The sequence below is a fragment of the Labeo rohita genome, chromosome 7, assembly GCF_022985175.1.
Source record: "Labeo rohita strain BAU-BD-2019 chromosome 7, IGBB_LRoh.1.0, whole genome shotgun sequence".
Taxonomy (NCBI): Eukaryota; Metazoa; Chordata; class Actinopteri; order Cypriniformes; family Cyprinidae; genus Labeo; species Labeo rohita.
In genome coordinates, this window is record NC_066875.1 from 34,189,420 (window position 1) to 34,209,626 (window position 20,207).

General features: G+C 36.3%; 1 protein-coding gene across 13 annotated transcripts in view; it reads right to left on the reverse strand.

Annotated features, from left to right (window-relative positions):
- Positions 1–20,207, reverse strand: part of plekha7b (pleckstrin homology domain containing, family A member 7b) — a 117,342-nt gene that overhangs the window by 20,441 nt on the left and 76,694 nt on the right. For 8 of the 13 annotated variants that reach the window (XM_051116092.1, XM_051116090.1, XM_051116089.1 and 5 more), the window contains 8 exons: positions 16,474–16,649; positions 10,699–11,139; positions 8,755–9,289; positions 6,248–6,331; positions 5,865–5,990; positions 3,315–3,431; positions 1,497–1,565; positions 573–653 (listed from right to left, as the gene is read on the reverse strand). In XM_051116092.1, the coding sequence (XP_050972049.1) occupies positions 573–653; positions 1,497–1,565; positions 3,315–3,431; positions 5,865–5,990; positions 6,248–6,331; positions 8,755–9,289; positions 10,699–11,139; positions 16,474–16,649 (1,629 nt within the window). The remainder of the gene's footprint in view (positions 1–572; positions 654–1,496; positions 1,566–3,314; positions 3,432–5,864; positions 5,991–6,247; positions 6,332–8,754; positions 9,290–10,698; positions 11,140–16,473; positions 16,650–20,207) is intronic. The other 5 variants (XM_051116096.1, XM_051116095.1, XM_051116093.1 and 2 more) reach the window with 4 other exon arrangements.

Genomic DNA, 20,207 nt, shown 5'->3' on the forward strand with positions numbered 1-20,207 from the left:
TCCATACTCCGCTTTCTCTTTTCAATACTTTTTCAGACCCCGTAGGAACCCTGATTCAAGTCAAAAATGCATTTATTATTAGGTTACAACAGTAAATTTTAAAGGGTTAGATAAATAAAAACAGATCTTCAAGCCAAAAATTGCACATTACCACTTTTTACTCTGTGAGTGCAATTTACAAGCAGCTGACATGACAAACCACAATGTTTCTATTATAACCACAGATAGACAGTGAGTCTAATAAATAATTTAAAGGGACAGTTCACCCAAAAATGAAAATTCTGTCATTAATTTTGTCCCCTAAGACCTTCAGGTCAGCTTTCTGACCCTGCATTTTGGATCAATTTAACACATCCTTGCTAAATAAAAGTATTATCTTCTTAAATAAATAAACAAATAAATAAAAATCTCACTGGCCCCACGTTTTTAGATGGTAGTGTATACAGTAAGTTCAGTGAGTTCTGTCATAATTGTATAGCCCTGCAGAAGACTAAGACAACTTTTCAGTTGATACACAATTCAATATAGGATATTTAGGATACTGAATTTAGGTAAGGAAACAAACCAAGCACCTTATCTTCTTTGAGTGTGCGTATCCTGGCCTCCAGCTCCTGTAGGATCTTGTCTTGCTCGCATAACCTACTAAGCTTTACCTGGAGAGACAATCACAAGCAGCAACAAAGCATGGTCACCAAACAGAGGCCATGACTGAACCGAATCCATTAAAGCATACAAACAAATCAAACAGAGGGCCGACGGAATACATTCTTCTGCTATTCCATATTCAACATTTCCCACTATTGAAGATATTCATTAGCATAAACTCCATGCACCCAAGACAATTCTGGTGTCATTATTTGCAAGAAACAAACAGCATTTTCTCAGTGAAAAAATGGGTTATAGGGTACGTGTGCGCGTGCGGGAGAGACAGAAGCTGCAGAAGTGTCTTGTTTACAGTCTTCTTCACACTGCCTGTTTATTCTCCACTCTGTTTATCATTCCCTCCAATTAATTATTAAGCTGTTATTATTTTACAGCCATATATTGTTGTTTTAACGACATTAAATATTCATCACGCAGATAAATCCACCAACAAAATTCTTATAAATTGTTAAACTGAAACAATGTTAATGATGAAAAGCCAGGACTTCCAGATTATTTACCTCCAATCAAACAAAAAACAGCGAGAGCACTCGAATACAAAAATCAAACTGAAAAATTTACAAGCCCAAAGTATAAAACTCCCATTGCATGTTTTTTTCTCTTTAAATTGAGCATTGAATATAAAAAGCCCTCGTCAATAATTTCAATTTCTTCTTGACACCGAGAGAGCGTGCTTCTCCCCACAGCGTGCACCGCCGCCTTACTCCGATGCCTGTGTTTACTTGCACAAATTCAGGCTTCACTAACAGCTTTCTGTGCAAAGCAAACAGAGAGATCGAGAGGGGAGACCAGGGTCAGAAAGTGGGTTTTAATAAATAGAGAACGCAACTTACATCTATGTCACTTTCAGCTATTTTAACAGGCCGAGGTGGTCGATCTTTAAGCGAGTCACGTCCAGTTACCTGTTGACAAAATGCAAATGCTCATACACTTGCAAAAACATTAGCATCAACATCAAGACTAAGAAGCTGTAAGGTTGCATCGATCAAGACTGCACAAAGGGTTGTTGAAATCATGTAAACAAACTGTGCTTCAGCAAACAAGATCACAATATCTCCAGATGAACAAAACAACAACAGCAAAAAAAAAACCAAACCAACACTTTTTTTGGAAGCTCTGCGATGTGTTTACGTACAAACAGCAACTGGGGTATTTGGGGATAGCCGCAATGATCCACCCAAAGCGTTGCTCTTGATTTGGCAAGGTATCAATACTTTTCATCAGCGGTGAACTTGACGTGAACCATGTGGGAGTGAAGCCTACGACAAGCTGCAACCCACTGAAAGACTATCATTTAGTGATAAACAGGGGTTAGCTAAGGGATACTCTATAAGTAAGAGCAGCTGTCTGTGAACGTTCACTCATTAACAGAAAACCTCAGACTCTAGGATAATTCATTGATGCTTAATGTCTTCATGGAAATAATTAGCACAGCCTTTACATAATGTTCACAATTACAATGCAATCACTATAACAATCTCTCAATCAGAGCTGTATTGATATTTTACCATAAGAACAACCTTGGGTGTCCTTAAAAAAAAAAATAGCACATGCACTTGGGTATGACTCTACAGAGCATGTGCAAGGCACGCAATGATAACATCACAATATGAAGTGGTCACCTTTGTGACCTTGGATCACAAAATCAGTCATAAGGGTCATTTTTCCAAAATTGAGATTTATACATCATATGAAAGCTGAATAAATAAGCTTTTCATTGATGTATAGTTTGTTAGGATAGGACAAATATTTGGCCGAGATACAACTATTTAAAAATCAGGAATCTGAGGGTGCAAAAAAATCAAAATATTGAGAAAATTGCCTTTAAAGTTCTTCAAATAATGTTCTTAACCATGTATATTACTAATCAAAAATTAAGTTTTCATACATTTACAGTAGGAATTTTTTACAAAATATCTTCATGGAACATTATCTTTACTTAATTTCCTGATGATTTTTGCCATAAATTCAATAATTTTGACCCATACAATGTATTTTTGGCTATTGCTACAAATAAACCCCAGCGACTTAAGACTGGTTTTGTGGTCCAGGGTCACATTTTTTTACGCACACCATCCTTACATTCAGACAGAATGCACTGTGTACCGAATAGATGAGAGGTTCAATACTTTTCATCTGTTTGAAATGAAGATAAAAGGGTTTTTGTGAACCGTGGGTGTAAATTTAGGCAATGTATACATTTGAATTATGAATTAATAATTAAAACGAGTAATGCACTCCATATCAAACAGGATCGGAAAAGTCTGTGAACATAATAAAGTTTGTGACAAAAGTGGAGAAACTCTAAAAAAGAGCTCTAAAGGCCACTGATGCCACTGCACATAAAAAAAACAACTCAGAATCAGATTCTAGCATCCATGTGATCTTCACATGTCAAAATCTAGACCTGGGAACCATTACTTGTCACTAGATCCATGCATCCACAAAGACTTTTACTGCTAAACTGCAGCATAAAATCTGAGGTTTAGCAGTAAAAGCTTACAGCACGCTTTGCTCTCTGTGAATATTGACTGATGTAAATTTATTTAATCATCAATTTCAAAATACTCTCTATGCATCCTTCAGTGTTAGAGAGCAGAGCAGCTGTTATAGAGAATAAGGAGAGGGGAAAAATCAGGAAGAATTTATGCCTTGAGGAGAGAGGGAGAAGATGAGAGGTGGAGGAAGGTGAAGGCAGATCCACTAGAGCCCACCTTCAGGTCTAGATACTCCAGGTCCTTCTTCAGCTGGATGTAAGTGTCATCTGCCTTTAAATGGAAAATGAAGAAAGAGGTCACATGACACATGGTTGAGAGTACAACATGCAAGACTGAGACTTTCATGCACACTGTAAATCCAAATGCTGGTACATTATTGCACATTGTGCAAGTGCATGTTATCATGAGTGATTGACAAGTCATTCATTACTCTGGGTTATGATAATTAACATCATGGTTATTTAAATATATCCCTTTTATAAATAAATAAATATACTTTTGTTCAAAATGTACTTTTGTTTGGTCTTTTTTTTACTTTAGAAATAAATACTTTTAATTAGCATGGATGTATTAAAATGATCCAAAGTAACAATGAAGATATTTATTATGTTGCAAAATAACATTACAAAAGTCTGAAATTTCTTTGCTTTTTTTTTTTAGCTTTCAATTCATCACAGAATGCTGAAAATATATCACAGTTTCCACAAAAGCATTAAGCAACTGTTTTCAACATTGACAATGATAAGAAATGTTTCTTGAGCAACAAATCAGCATATTAGAATGGTTTCTCTAAGGATCATGTCCTACTGAAGACTAGAATAATAGCTGCTGAAAATGTCATCACAGAAATATAATAGGAAACAGTTATTTTGAAATGTAATAATATTTCACAATATTACTGTTTTTTACTGTAATTTTGATCAAATAATAGATATATAAGAGATACATTTCAAACACATTTAAAGAAAACCTACTGACCCCAAACTAGGTGTACATAATAGTTTTTTGTTTTGTTTTTGTTTTTGTTTTGTTTTGTTTTTTTTAATTTTTTAATTTTCGAAGATAAAGTTGAAATTTTGAGAATAAAGTCAAAATGTTTCAAGAATAACATTGAAATTTTGAGAATAAAGTCGTAATTTTAAGAATAATGTCAAAATGTTTTGAGAATAAAGTTGAAATTACGAGAATGTAGTCGAAATGTTTCAAGAAAAGTCAAAATGTTTCAAGAATAAAGTTGATATGTAGAGAATAGAGTCAAAAATTTGAGGATAAAGTCGAAGTTTCAAGAATGAAGTCGACATTTCGAGAATAAAGTTGAAGTTTCAAGAATAAAGTCGAAATTTCGAGAATAAAGTTAAAGTTTCGAGAATAAAGTCGAAATTTTGAGAATAAAGTTGAAAAGTTTCAAGGATAAAGTCGAAATTTTGAGAATAAAGTTGAAATTTTGAGAATAAAGTCGAAATTACAATAATAAAGTTGAAATTACGAGAATATAGTTGAAATGTTTCAAGAATAACGTCGAAAAGTTTCTGTGATAAAGTCGAAATTTTGAGAATATAGTCAAAACGTTTCGAGAATAAAGTCGAAATTTCAATAATACAGTCGAAAAGTTTTGGGGATAAAGTCGAAATGTTTTGAGAATGAAGTTGAAATGTTTTGAGATTAAAGTCAAAATTTCGAGAATAAAGTTGAAGTTTTGAGAATAAAGTCGAAATTTCCAGAATAAAGTTGAAAAGTTTCAAGGATAAAGACGAAATTTTGAGAATAAAGCTGAAATTTTGAAAATAAAGTCAAAATTAACTCTCGGAATTTTATTTTGACACTACTTTCGAAACAGACTTTATTCTCGCAATTTCGACTTTATTCTCGAAATATTTCAACTTTATTCTCGTAATTTTCATTTTATTCTCAAAATATTATGACTTTAATCTTGCATTTTCAACTTTATTCTCTAAATATTACGACTTTAATCTCATAATCTTAGATTTTTGATTTTTTAACGTGCCACTAAAACGCTGTCATACTGAGAAGACCATTGAATGTCCCAAAACTTTAATCTGAACATTAACTGATGCACTGCGGTAGGGGTCAAAGTTCACTGGAGAAAAACAAGAAGTATTATACAATAATGCTGTAAATGTTGTAGAATAATAGTTTTAATGTGCAACCCTACAACTGACAGATTTTGAGAGTGGAAGGGGGCACATCTTATGTCTGTTCTATCAAATGTTTACACTAATTCTTGGGTACTTTCCTAACTTTTTATACCCAAAACTGCATATACAAGTAAACCAGTGATGTTTTCAATACATTTTCTATTCATGAAACCATTCAATCATGTGAATGCAGGCAAGTCAACAAGCAACATGCTGTTAACAGAGGAGCAATCTGACAATCCAAAATACAAGAGAGGAAGAAAATACAAAAAAAAAGTTCAAAAAATGCAAAACGTAGAAGTAAAGATCTTCAAAATCACACGACAGGCTGTTACGTCACATTGCGCAGCCCAAGCTGTAACATGTTCTACTGCAGACTCCATGCTAACGGAGAGCTAACACCAAACCAACGTAATCCATCAAACTAGAATCAAGAGCGTACGATAGTAAGATGAGCACGGTATGGGAGTTAGGAAAAGAAGGGCATGATATGCTCAGATGGGAAGGGGGCTCAGGGTGGGTTGAGGGGGAAATATGACCCTCTAACCTGCAAACTGGGGCCTAAGAGGCCGTTGTGCTGGTTCTGCAGGTGTGTGAATGTGTCGCTGCGCACGCTGGCCATCTTGGCCCGGTGTCTCCTGAGCTGGATGAGCAGCAGGGTCAACTCCTCCGGCTGCAGGACAGCGGGGAGACGGGAGAGAAAGCACTTCAGGAGGTGACCACCAGGGCGGCGCCAAGATGTTGTGAAATTTGGCCAATAGAAGTAGACTAAGGCGAACTGTAACTGCCAGTCTTTAACGGCACAGAACTCAACGTCTCAAAACTAGAAAGCAAAAAGCTCCTCGTGGCCAAAATGTCATCAACCAAGCAGATCTCCTATGTTTCCTAGATAGCTCATCTGAAACAGCGTGTTCTTTATGAAAGTCTTACCGTTTTTCCATGCAGACTTGGCGCACTGACTGTGTGCGTGATGTACCCCATTGTTGGCATGGATCTCCTCTCTATTTGTGAGGTCTGTGACAACACAAAAATTCAAAGAATGGTGATGTTTACATTGAAAAGCACAGTTCTACCCATATTATCCTCAAATTCTCTCTTGTAGTTAATACATACTGCATTTTTAAAGTCAAGTAAAAGTCAGTTTTAAAGTTTAGCACAAAACTAGGGCTCAGCAGAGCACGTTTTACTCATTCATCTGTTTATTTTAGCCAAGAAACTGTGTGCTTGATTTCAAATGTGCCACAGGGCTTTGAGGGTTTGACAGTTTTGCTTAACATACAAAATTCTTCATCTAGGCCCATCATAGCACCTCAAAAGGACACAAACAACAAGAGATTTAATTAACTACACATAAATTATCTTCAACCTGCTTTCTTAAAATAACATTTGTTTGCTACAAGCAGAGTAGCACTGTAGAATCTGTTTCCAATGCGAATCCCACGGTACTGCATTTTTGCTGTATAATAGGTTTTTTATTTAAATACAAGATCAGAAGAAAGAGACCACTGCTGAGGAGGTTTATTGGGTGCTTTGCTTAGCCTTTGGCGAATCTTATCAGCTAAACACAGTCTAGTTATCCTTCACAGAGATATGCTCTACGACAGCAGCTATAAAAACACACTCTATGAAACACACAAACTCAACAGCGCCACAATACACACTCTAGATTTTAAGATGCATAGACAGACATCTGCAGCTGGGTAGTCGATATCACAAGTTGAGCAGTGACAGCGCATCCTGCGGTGTGATATATATAGTTTATCTAAATCTTCGTTTAGAAAACAACATTTCTTTTCTAATTTTATATATGCTGTGCTTATGACTTTATATTAATCGGAAAAAATGCATCTCCAATATCTGTATTTTTTTAAAATGTTTAAGACATTCTACAGAATTGGTGCAAACTGCTGTCCCACAACCAAACCACACATTCAAAAATCATTTAAGTATTCAAAACTGAGATGTTTTCTGTTTTTCTATTTTCTATATAGATCCTTTTTATTATTTATTGAAACCCAGCTGTCCCGAACCCTAACCCCTAATTTTCCTGTGTCACTCTCTCTCATAGCTACATGCCGAATAGATAGGCCCCATCATTTTGAGATAAATGTGTTCAAAAGTATGAAAAAAAAAAAAAACAAAAACAAGAATGTCACTACCGAACACCATTGTTCTATAATTAAACACTTATTTCATAACATTTAGTTTTTTTATGTGTACATATTTATATGTGTACATTATAGTCACAACCTAAACATTTGGTGGTGTTTCGGTAGTGGCTTTTTGGGTGTTATCCCTTAAAATTTTCACTACCGAAACAGTCAAAAGAGAAAACATAATCCTTTATTTGCAGGGAAATAAACAAAATTTTAATGAAGTTATGTAACTTTTTAGTATGTTTTTGTTTTAGTATGCAAGTTAAAACTCTGTAATGTAAAGAGTTCACTACAAAAACATTACTGTCACTACCGAAGATGTGCTGTCATGACCAAAACATAGGATGTTTTGTCAAAAATACAGTATACTGAATTATCAGCTAAGATGTTATGATAGTTTTTAGTTCAACGTACATTCAAACTAACGAATCCTTAAGTTTGAAATCAACTTTTTGCCTTTTACAAAGACAAATTGGATTCTAAATAAAACAAATCTTGTAAATCACACTTGAAATATTGTTAAAATTGTACTTGTTATTGATTTAGCTCTGAAAACATTTTAATAAAACAGAAAAAAATATAAAAGCAAAATCTTAATATGTCATTGTAACCCTTCTTAAATTATACATTACTGTGTTTCGGTAGTGACAAATTTGGGGAGAGGACAATGTAAATTGTGTATTCTGATAATATAATATGTAACGAAACAATTACAGCACTTTCACTAGAATTTCAGATTTTTCGATTCTGCTGTATATTCTTTGTGGTATCACTGTGCATTGACTGAAGGTCTATTTTTTCTTCCTATCTGGTTTTGACAGCTTCTGTGAATCTTTCTGTTGGAGGCATGTAATTAGTGAGTTCACACGAGTCCTGACGTATGCAGAGCAGAAATGGTAGTGACAGTATGTTAACTTGTAAGAGGCACAGAGGCTTCTGTGACTGCTGCCGCGTGTGAATGTGGCGCTGGGAGCGGCGCTCTCATGTCGGGGGGTGTAGCTGGCAGATGCTACTATTTGTCACAAAAGCAACTTCAGTGACACACATAAACAAAAAACACTCTCTTTTAACACACCCTCTCCACCTGGGAGTCAAGCCCTGAGAGAGGACTGTGTGAATCCTGTCACAAAGTCCAAATCAAAGCTTGAGTAAAAAGGAAAACTTGAGGGAAACTCGGTTTTCCCATAACCCTTAACGCTTTTGGTGGTCTGAACAAAGAGAAGAACTCACCACAACTAATTTAAAATTGTGAGATTATGTGAACTGCTCCACGTTCCCTACCTTTGAGATCTGGGAACATATTCCTCTGGGAGAACCCAAGCTGGGAGTGTCCACGGTGGCAAAGTCATCCAGCGGGCGCACCGTCACCCTGTCGGCGGGCGTGTGGGGCCTGCGTGGGGACAAGGACTTGGAAGGGTGGCCGGGTGGGGGTATGTCACACGGTGACGGGGGCACAGATATGGATCGTGGCATTTCCAGAGTGACTCTGAAGGCAGATGTGTCCATGTAGTCAGGCCCGGTGTAGACTGGCGCTGTGGGGCTTCCGTGGCGAAACTGTTGGCGCTGCTGCCACTCGTACAGCTGCCACACCATGCCCTCTTTAGTGGCCAATCGCTCATCAGTAGACATACGAAAGTGGCTAAGACGGTCATGGGCGTACTTGTAGTCACTAGGCAGGTTGCGGGGCACTGGTGGGGAACTGCCTCCGGAGTGATGGCGAGTGGTCTTTGGCAATGACTGGTACGTCTCCAACATCACGGATTTAGGTTGCAGAGGCGGTGTCCGTCTGGGTAGGGTGTACTCAGCAGTGGGATGGCTGTAATTTAAAAAAAAAGTAAAGTTACAGTTTTTCTCACTGTAAATTAGCATTAGTAAAAGGTGTTTAAACAATAAGATTTTTAAAGTTTTTTAAATAAGTCTCTTCTGCTCACCAAGCCTGCACTTATTTGATCCAAAGTACAGCAAAAACAGTAAAATTGGTAAACATTTTTACTATTTAAAATAACCTTTGTATTTGAACATATTTTAAAATGTAATTTATTGCAGTGATTTCAAAGCTGAATTTTTATTTACTGGTAGTGTATATAACACAGGGTTTTTTATTCTGACCTGATAAACACTCTGAGCTGCAAATAAAATTATTATTATTATTATTACTATTAATAAATAACTAATAATATGAACATAGTTTTATTATATATTATTATTATTATTAATATATAGTATAGATAACAACAGATATAATCTTAAATCTTAATCTTAAACTTATATGTTTAATACAAAGTCGTTTTTAAAATTTATTTAAATAAAATACTTATATAAAAACATAAATTTATTCATTTTTTCCATAAAATGCTTTTATTCTGATCTGAGAAACAGTGTAGAGAAACTGCACATTTTATTATTATTATTATTATTATTATAAACTAACAGAAAATAAGAACAATTCTATATTTTGTAAATGCAATAATGTAAATGTGATTTCTCATTGTTTAGAAAACAAAATAATAGAATCTGTAATTACTAGAATGCTGTTTCTAGAACAGAAAACATTGCCTTTAAAGGGATAGTTTGCCCAAAAATGAAAATTCTGTCATTAAATACTCACCCTCATGTCATTCTAAACCCGTAGGGCCTTTGTTCATCTTCACTAACACAAATGAAAATATTTTTGATGAACATCTTGTGAATGCACGTCAAAGACTGACACGGAAGAGAAGAAATTGTTGAATAAAGTTGTATTTTTGTTTTCTTTGTGCACAAAAAGTATTATAGTAGCTTCATAACACTACGGTTGAACCACTGATGTCACATGGACTATTTTAACTATGTCCTTACTACAGTACGTTTCTGGGCCTTGAACATGGTAGTACCGTTGCTGTCTATGCAAGGTCAGAAAGCTCTTGGATTTCATCAAAAATATCTTCATTTGTGTTCCGAAGATGAACAGAGGACTTACAGGTTTAGAACAACAAGAGAGTGAGTAATTAATGCCAGAATCTTAATTTTTAGGTGAACTATCCCTTTAATATTTAGTGTGTTCAGATCATAACCACTAGAGGGAGCTCCTTCATAAGAAACTATACGTGAACTGAATCCTGCAAAGGCTTGAATTCCAAATATTACATCATTTAATTGAAGTATTACACATAACACTGTACAACTTCCTAACCTTTTTCCCCTCATCACAGCACATATAATGGTATCTACACAAACAAAACTGACCTTTTGGGGTCTCCTTTCTGCACCTTTACCCAGTGCTCGACCTGAGCCAGCGCAGTTTTCCTTTGTACCTTTTTCTCTGTGTCTGTACGGGGGACGAGACCCCTCTTATACACCACGTTCCCGTTCTGATCGGGAGGTACGCCCGAGGAGGGCAGTCCGTTCCTGTGAGTGGGCACTGTGGAAGGCGGGCGAGAATGGGCACCTGATGGGGAAATCCCTTCCAATTCCATCTCTCCAGAGGTGATTTTAACAGGATCTTCCAACATGTCCTTGCTGTAAACATAGCACTCCTCTCCATCTCGCTCCGGCCTCAGCTCTGCGACCTCTACATGCACTGTCTGCTGGAGGCCCTCGGCCTGGGAGGAGCTTTTGATGCCGCTGCTGAAATGGTTGTTCTGAGAGACTGCTTGCTGTTCAGGTTTGGAGAGTCTTTCAGCTTCTCTGTGGAAAGAAAGCGAGTTATTTATCAGCAGAAAACAAATAGTTAACATTTGACCCGTAAGACCTTTCTTCATTTTCAGAACACTTTTTTTTATAAAAAAAGATATTTTTTATAAAATCTGACACAGAAGAGAAGAATTTGTTGATTAAAGTCATTATTCTTGTAGCTTCATAAAATTAAAGGCTGAACCACTAATGTCATGTGAACTATTTTAATAATGTCTTTACTACCTTTCTGGGCCTTGAACAAGGTAGTTGCGTTGCTGTCTATGAAGGGTCAGAAAGCTCTTGGGTTTTAATCAAAAATATCTTTGTGTTTCAAAGATGAACGAAGGTCTTACAAGTTTGAAACAACATGAGGGTGAGTAATTAACAACAGAATTTTCATTTTTGGGTGAACTATCCCTTTAAAGCTTATTTCTGATGATGTATCAGTATTAGGAAGAAAACAGGACAGAAATGAATTTAGACTTTTCCATTCATTATAACTGAATGTACAACTCAATGTGCAGGCAACTAACCTTGAACCAGCTGTCTAGCCATCTTTTTTTTTTTTTTTTTGTGTGGAAACCAAAGGCTTTTTGTGTCCAAATGAAGACAGATTTGGTTTCAAAAGACATGTAAACGATGAAAATGTACATTTGTGAACCAACTTTTTCTTCTTAAACAGATGATAGGCGACATAACCTTATAATTTAGTATAATTTGTCTAATTTGGCCGGATATGGCATAATTAATTAATACATTTAGTGTAATAAATTAATACATGACTGTAATGTATCATTTAATTTCATTTCACCAGTTCATTTAAGCTACGCATTTTCTTTATTAGATCAGCCCAAACACATAACTGACAAAGGCATTAATAATTTAGAAATAATTTTAAAAGTTACTATTTAAAAACTCATTAAAAATTGATTTACAAATGAAATTTAAAAAACAAAAAACAAAAGCAAACTTGAAATGCATAAAAACCTTAAAAATCTAGTTGATAAAGGTAAAGTCATCACATGCAATACTGTGAATCTATCCCTAGATGGCACTAATATATTACATTCAAAACCTCCATCAAATAAATCAAGGGCCTTACAGCACCACATCAAAACAGTACAGCAGCACTAACATTGACATTTCACCCCTCACCATGATCAGACAGGTGGTTTGGCATCAGATTGGCACATACTGCAACACTGCCAACATGCTTGTGTAAAAGCATTTGCCTACAAAATCCAACAAATACAGCCACTTACATTAGCCCTGCCAGCCATAAATGACATTATAAACCACCTTCATGGTTATTAACCACCTACTCTCCTTTTTACGTATACTATAAAAGCCCAGCTATAAGGAAAGCCCTAGGGACAAACCCTCTCTGCACTCTTGGAAGTGAAAAGCATGGGGGTAGCACACTAACATTACGCCCCAGTCCGAGTGCTGTGTTCTGGGCTGGTGGCCCACAGTCAGCTGGCTGCAGCGTGCCGCAGTGATACTCCTCCCCAGAGCTGCAGTGTCAAAGTGTACACAACTATGGCACTGTGCCTCTGCACCAGCACAACAGCAGCAGATGAGTGAGTACACCACACTGCTTTTGCTGTACCCCATCTGTGGATCAGACTTGAGCTTAAAGGAATAGTTCACCCAAAAATGAAAACTTGCTGAAAATGTACTCACCCTCAGAGCTAACGCAAAATGTAGATGAAGTGGTTTCTTCATCAGAAAATATTTAGAGAAATTTAGCATTACATCACTTGCTCACCAATGGATCCTCTGCAGTGAATGGGTACCGTAAGAGTGAGAGCCCAAACACAGCTGATAACAACATCACAACCATCCACAAAATAAAGCACCATTTAGAAGCGAAAACAGTCTACGAAAGTTCTAAACAAATATGTCAGTGGATTTTAAAGTCCACATGAAATCAAAATTTGTTTTTGGCTTTCAGCATATATATATGTTAGCTGTAATATTATCTATAAGCAAGTGCGCACCAAAACAACGACAAAATTTGCATTTACAAGATATAAGCATTCAGATCTTACAGTCTCTTTTGATGACTTCAACCCTGCACTACTCATCTAACTTTCTGTCAAATCAAATGCTATCTTAAATCCGACCCCACCCCCCACACTATAAATAGACACTAAAGTTGCAGCTAAAATCGGTCACTTATTCACAGAGTTAGTATTTTTTGTATGGTAAATGGCATGTAGTGCATTGTACCGTTGATAGGAAACGATTCAGACAGTGTAAATATGCTTTCCATTGGGTTAAATGAAGTCTGGTTTCGATCTGTGTCACATGAACCGCCGCAGCACACACACAGCCTGTGGTGCATTTCCCAAAAGCAACTATGCTTGCAAGTTGCTTCATTACAACTTAAATGGAACTTCTGACCATAGTTAGCTAATGATGCTTTTGGGAAATGCACCCCAGCTCTGGTCCAGAGACACAACAGCACCACAAAACATATCAGACCAATTTGAATTCTGCACAGAATGCTATATTTTATAGTGATATCAAGATTGTGGGTGTCATACGCTGTTAAATGCAGCTTTACCAGGCTCAATCAGCTCTGTCCCAAGCTGTGATATAAACAAATGCTATTGGCTATTTAAAAAAGAGGGCGGGACTGATTGATATGTAACATCCTGTCTTCCTGTTTCAATTGAATTTATGTCAACACACAAAAAAAATCAGCACCTCAGTGGACTTTTAATTTGAAAGGATAACAGAAGATGGATTATTCAAAAGACATTATTGATGGTCTGGAGTCCATTGGATTACTTGAGGATTATTGAGCTGTTTTTATCAGCTGTTTGGACTCTCATTCTGGCAGTACCCATTCACTGCAGAGGATCCATTGGTGAGCAAGTAATGGAATGCTAAATTTCTCCAAATCCATTCTGATGAAGAAACAAAATCATCTGCGTCTTGGATATAGGCCTGAGGATAAGTAAATTTTCATTTTTGAGTAAACTATTCCTTTAAATTACTAGAACACATACTAGAATATACAGCTTCAGTTTTTTTATTAATACCATCAGCATTTCCAGTGACTTTAATTCAAATATACATACAACAAATCCTCAAAATGAATTTTTAAAAAGTTAAGTAGCAGCAATTTAAAATACACAAGTGAGTCAGCACAAAGAGCAAAGCTGCAATCACAACAAGCATTCAAAATTGCTTTAGACCTCAAAATACTGCAAACCAGGTAAATTTTAAAGGGGTCATATGATGCGATTTCATGTTTTCCTTCAACACATTCCCACTCCCAACTTATTGATGCTTGGTCAGGACCCTTTGGCGTCACTTTTTGATGTGCTTTAAATAAGAGACCCTTGGCGTCATAATGCTGACGCAAAAGGCAGTGGGAATTTTATCGTCATGATTAAATTATATATTGGGTAATAATATTGCCATTATTGCATATATGTTGGCGTGTGATTTTTCAATGTAAACAGTCACAAGTTTTATTTACATTTCATTATTTAAACATTTATGAGCACGTAACCAAACCCCTGCCCCTAAACCTACCATTTGTCAATAAAACACAAGATATAACTGGCAGATACAGCTACAGTCTTATTTTTTCAAAAAGTATTAATATTCCCTGCACGTCCAAAAGCGATGCTATAGAGGTACCTTGAGCATAAAAAAAGCGACGAGTTGAGAGTGAGAATGTGTTGCTTTCCTTTGTCTTTGGAGTGTTGTTGTTTGTGCATATAGAAGATCTGTAAAATTGCAAAGATTAAAGTCTCAAACCCAAAGAGATATTTATAAAAGTTAAGACTCTGCCACGCCTTCTTAAAACGGCTTATTCAAACACGCCCCCCCACGTCTATGTCACAGTGTGGGAAGATTTGCATAACACCACCCAAATGTATACGCAAAGAAAAAAAGGCTTAACTTTTATTCTTGCTGTAGTATTGTTGCATCCACCACCATGTTGTGGAGACACTGTGTGTTTCGTTGTGAATGCGAAAGTACTTTTTTCGCCTTTCAAATGAGTACACAAAAAGAAATCAGTGGTTAAGTTATATTTAACACTGTTCCAGAACAGTACAACACAAATATTCAAGTGTGTGGCACGCAATTTATGCAGGACTGTTTCCTGAACCTGGGAGCGTAGCATACTATAAAGGTGGGGCAATTCCAACTTTGCAAGGACAGTCTGGTGTTTCTGACTCACAGCCTGTACGTACGTTTTTAGATTTAAATAATTTGCTACTGGCTATTCAAACGCAAGTTTTGAGCAGTGCAGAGTAGTGCTTGTTGTTTCTCGTTTCTACGATCACAAATGCAGACATGGTGTTATATTTACGTGGCACGTTTTTTTGCTCGTGTTCCTAGTCTTCTGAGTTGAATTAAAAAATGAATGGAGCTCAATAATGAATGGAATGTCAAGGAATGAAATGAATGGAAAGTCAAGAATGACTGTACCTTTAACCCTGATTGATGGCTGACATCACTGAACGGCCTCAGCCTCAATTATATCAATTGTAATTACATCAAATACATTATATGAATTATAATAACTTAACAGTAGTGCAGAAACCATTAAGGCCACTTCACTTCTGTGTGCATGAAACTCTCATAGCTGGAAATATTATCACATTACATAAAGGCCAAGGTAAAAGAACAAAATCAAGAACAAGGTAAAAGAAAAAAAAAAGAAAAAATCAAAGAATTATAAAAAATAAAGTTTAAGTGACAGTAATTGGGGTAATTAAAGAACGAGGAGACAGCAGTGGAGAGAATAAATACTATGCTAGGTCATTTTCTCAAAATGTCTTAAAGAGGACATATGTAAAGAACTGTAAGAACAAAATCCATAGAGATTTGACTAAACTACGAGGGGTTTGAAAAACATTACACAGTGATATTATTGGGTAATATTTGTCTCTAACCATGCAGCCTTGGCCATGTCAGCAGAAAAGATAAGTTGTTTCAAGAGGTCCTTTTTATTAAAACAATTTCTATGAATCCAGCACAACCAGGAAGATTTATTTAAAAAGGTTGTTTTTTTAATAAACTGATATGTATTACGTATTTATCATATTTTTGTATTTTGATGCATTTCGGATGTTTTTATGTAATTTTGCATTTGCATTGTTTTTATGTAAATCTTATGCATTTGCTATCTGATTTTCCTGGTTTGTATGATGTCTGACAAATAAAATCACTGTTTCACAAAAAAATAAAAAATAAATAAAATAAAATAAGGGTTTTCCTGGTATATTTAATGAAATACTGCACAAATCTCTGAGATACTGATCTAGTTTCTAGACCTCAGCCCTGAGAAAGGATTTGCAGCAGCAGGAGGTGACTGACCTCTTCACGCCATGGCTCTGCATCAGCGCAGCCTGGTTCATGGCCCGGATCCAGCCATTCATGTCCTCTTGTGTGTCGGCGCTGAAGAAGTAGGTCCTCATGCCACAGTGCTCGGCCTGCGAGCCAATCAGAGAATTCTTATTGTAAATGTAGGAGCGCATTCCTGTGTGGCAGGCCTGGGGGAGAGACAGAAAGAGAGAGGGGACTATCAGCTCTGACCATGGACAGAGGTTGCACGTGAGGCACCGGACCAGTGGGCCCCAGTCTTGCTGTGACAGCATCATTGTAGCAAGCTCAGAGTCATGCTGAACTGGTCTGCTTATTTTGTTGATCAGAGCTGAGGAAATGGCCTGTAAGAGGATTAACAACCAATGATAACTACATTATCATTGTTACAAATATTACCATGCACTTCAGTCAAATGATCTGCACTAGTGATCTGTACTGTGCAAGCATTTGAAACTGGTCTCACTTTATATTAGGTGACCTTATACTATGTACTTACATTTAAATTAAGTAACCCATCCTTAAAATGACAAATACCACCAAACCTGTCCCTAACCTTACCCAAAAGCAAAAGTGTTTTGAAATACAATATGAACACAATACATTGTACTTCTATTTTCATGTAGGTACACAGTAGTTAAGGCCACCTAATATAAAGTAGGACCGAGACGCTCTTTGAAAAATAATTAATTAATAATAAATAATCTATCGCAGTCAGACTACACTTCAGAATATGGAAGTCCATTATCCCTCAGAGTATAAAAGTTGGTAACTGTGAAAATGTTTAGAGACAAAAAGTCGCATTTGTGAGATATATATACGCTACCGTTCAAAATAAAATTTTTAATGCTTTTAAAAGAAGTCTATGTGCTACTCTCCTGCTCACATATTTTTGAGAAGCTTTTTATACATGTATTTCTTTCAGGATTCTTTGATCAACAGCAGGTTTAGTTATTTAAAACAGAAATCAATTTTAACATTACAAACATCTCTCAATTTGGATCAATTTAATGCATCTTTGCTGAATAAAAGTATTCATTTCTTTCATTTAAAAAATGTGGGAAATAAGTGTCATAACTGTGAGGTATAAAATTACATTTCTAAGCAATAAACTCATAATTGGAAGAAATTAAACTGTAATATTGACACTATTTTAGGATGTAATGTCAATTATCTTTTAATCCTGAGGTAGAAAAAGGCTTCCATAGAATAAAAACCATCAATGTCATGAAATCAACATTGAAGATCTGAACTCCAGCCTTCAGTACTCATAAAACAAATGATAAATCAATAAACTCTGTGAGCCACTCCTGCAGAAAGGATAAAGATGATTCTTTTCTATATAATTCACATATTTCAAAAATACAGAATTTACTCAAGCAGAAGGTTTACACGCAAGTGTCTCTGAACTTGCCCTCCCCTCTGCATTTGGTCATCAAGTGCACACATATCAAGTGTTAAAATGCTTTTTAGCTCACTTGTACGTCAAACACACCACACAAATGTTAAAATTCACAACGTTAAAGATGCACACAAATACTTACGCACATAGTCAAAGCTGTTAATTCTCTTACTGGTGTTGTGTTTAATGCCAGAGCTAACAGCCCCCCAGCTAAACTAGCTCTATGCACCTGCTGTTCACTAAATCTGCTACTGCCAAAATGCAACTGTTGGTCTAATCTCTCTGATGGGGGTACGGCCACCGCTCACAGATCTAAACGCTTACAAACAGAGTCTAGCTCAGCGCTTTTGCCAGACACACCCAGACCCATTCAGACAGGCTGCAGACCGTCCTTTTCCACCTCTACAACAACACACACACAGAGCTTACAATCTGGTAACACTGACTCATTCTGTAGAAAGTCAATGTGGCGGCCTTTGGGCTACATCGAAGGTGTCTCTTAATTCACAACTCGACAGCTGCATTTCTGCTCACGGCACATCTCTTCAGCCTCTCCAGGAGTCTATTATCCTACCTGTCACACACTAATGGCTAAAACAGCCCCTTCAATATCCTATATCTGCTCCTGAAATCTTTATATTACCCTACTGTTTTCTCATTGACTTGTCGCAGTTCTTTGCCTGATGGCACATATGTGTTAACCAGAGAAGTCTATATGACGTGCGCGTTGTCATCTGAAAAACATTTCAGCAAATCTAAACACTCAAAATGATTGACAGACTGTCTAAACAATAGTGTCCTGCATTCTTTTGCTGTTTACACACCCTAGGGCTGTCAGAGAGACACGTGTCATATCCCAGGATACTTGTTTCAGTGATCTGTCAGGACGTCAGGAGACATCTTCTGTGTTATTCCATAAAAAACTGCTTTTCATTTAATGTAATAAATTCTTTTAATCACACACACGTCTACATAAACAAAATCAATTCACAATAGCAGAAAGCAAAAACAAACAATGAGAAATGCGAGTCAAAACCTGAGTGATTTCAGCACCTGTTATAATACAGTATTCCAAGTATCAGCTACTGAAGAAAAGCATGTCTGCTGATATATATTCTTCTCACATTCCTGTCTTTAAGAAGTTAATGACCTCAGATTACCCATGTAGTCGTGGGCTTTCATTCAGGGTTATCCCTCTAAGAGGGATATGCAGTAATTAATCTGAGGAATTTGCTCGATCACTCAACCCCTTCAGAAGTTAAAGGAATATTCTGGGTTATTTACTGCTTAGCATCTATGGACAGCATCTGTGGCATAAAAACGATGTTCCTAAGGTTGTAAAAAATAACCAAAAACAATTGTAGTTTAACAGTTATGGAGGCAGGGCTGGCAAAAAAATTTAAATATACAACGGCTGCAAAAGAAGAGCCATAAAAAGTGTTACTGTGTTTGCATTTAAGTTATGTCCGACATAAAAATATGTTTTTGTTCGGGGGACAAACTAAGGGGACAAATCAAAGTTATATTTGTAAATATGCCACAAATGCACAGATTAGACGTTGTAAATAACCTGAAATATTCCTCAGAAAGAAATTATACTTAAAGAGATAGTTCACCCAAAAATGAGAATTCTGTCATTAGTTTCAAACACGTAAGACTTTTGTTCATCTTCCAAACCCAAATGAAGATCATTTTGATGAAATCCAAGAGCTTTCTGACCCTGCATAGACAGAAATGCAACTGACACATTCAAGGCACAGAAAGGTAGTAAGGACATTGTTAAAATAGTCCATTGACATCAGTGGCTCAACCTTCATTTTGTGAAGCTATGAGAAGACTTTTTGTACACAAAGAAAATGGAGGTGGAGTACGTCACGTTATTATTTTTTTTTTTTTTCTGTGCACAAAAATATTCTTGTAGCTTCATAAAATTAAAGTTGAACCACTGACTTCACATGGACTATTTTAACGATATCCTTACTACCTTTCTGGGTCCTGAACCTGGTCTATGCAGGTGCAGAAAGCTCTCAGATTTCATCAAAAATATCTTAATTTGTTTTGCGAAGGCGAACAAAGGTCTTACAGGTTTGGAAAGACAAGAGGGCGAGTAATTAATGACAGAATTTTCATTTTTGGTTGAACTATTTCTTTAAGTTAAACATTCAAGAAGATACTGCTTGAAAACCTATCCTTTGGCCTTAGTATCTGTGAGAAATTTTTAAATTGGTTAAACATACATAATAGTACAGAATAACAATTCACATGTGTTACACATGAAAAGTTTGGGGTCATTCATTTTATTTAAAGGAATTAATGCTCTTATTCA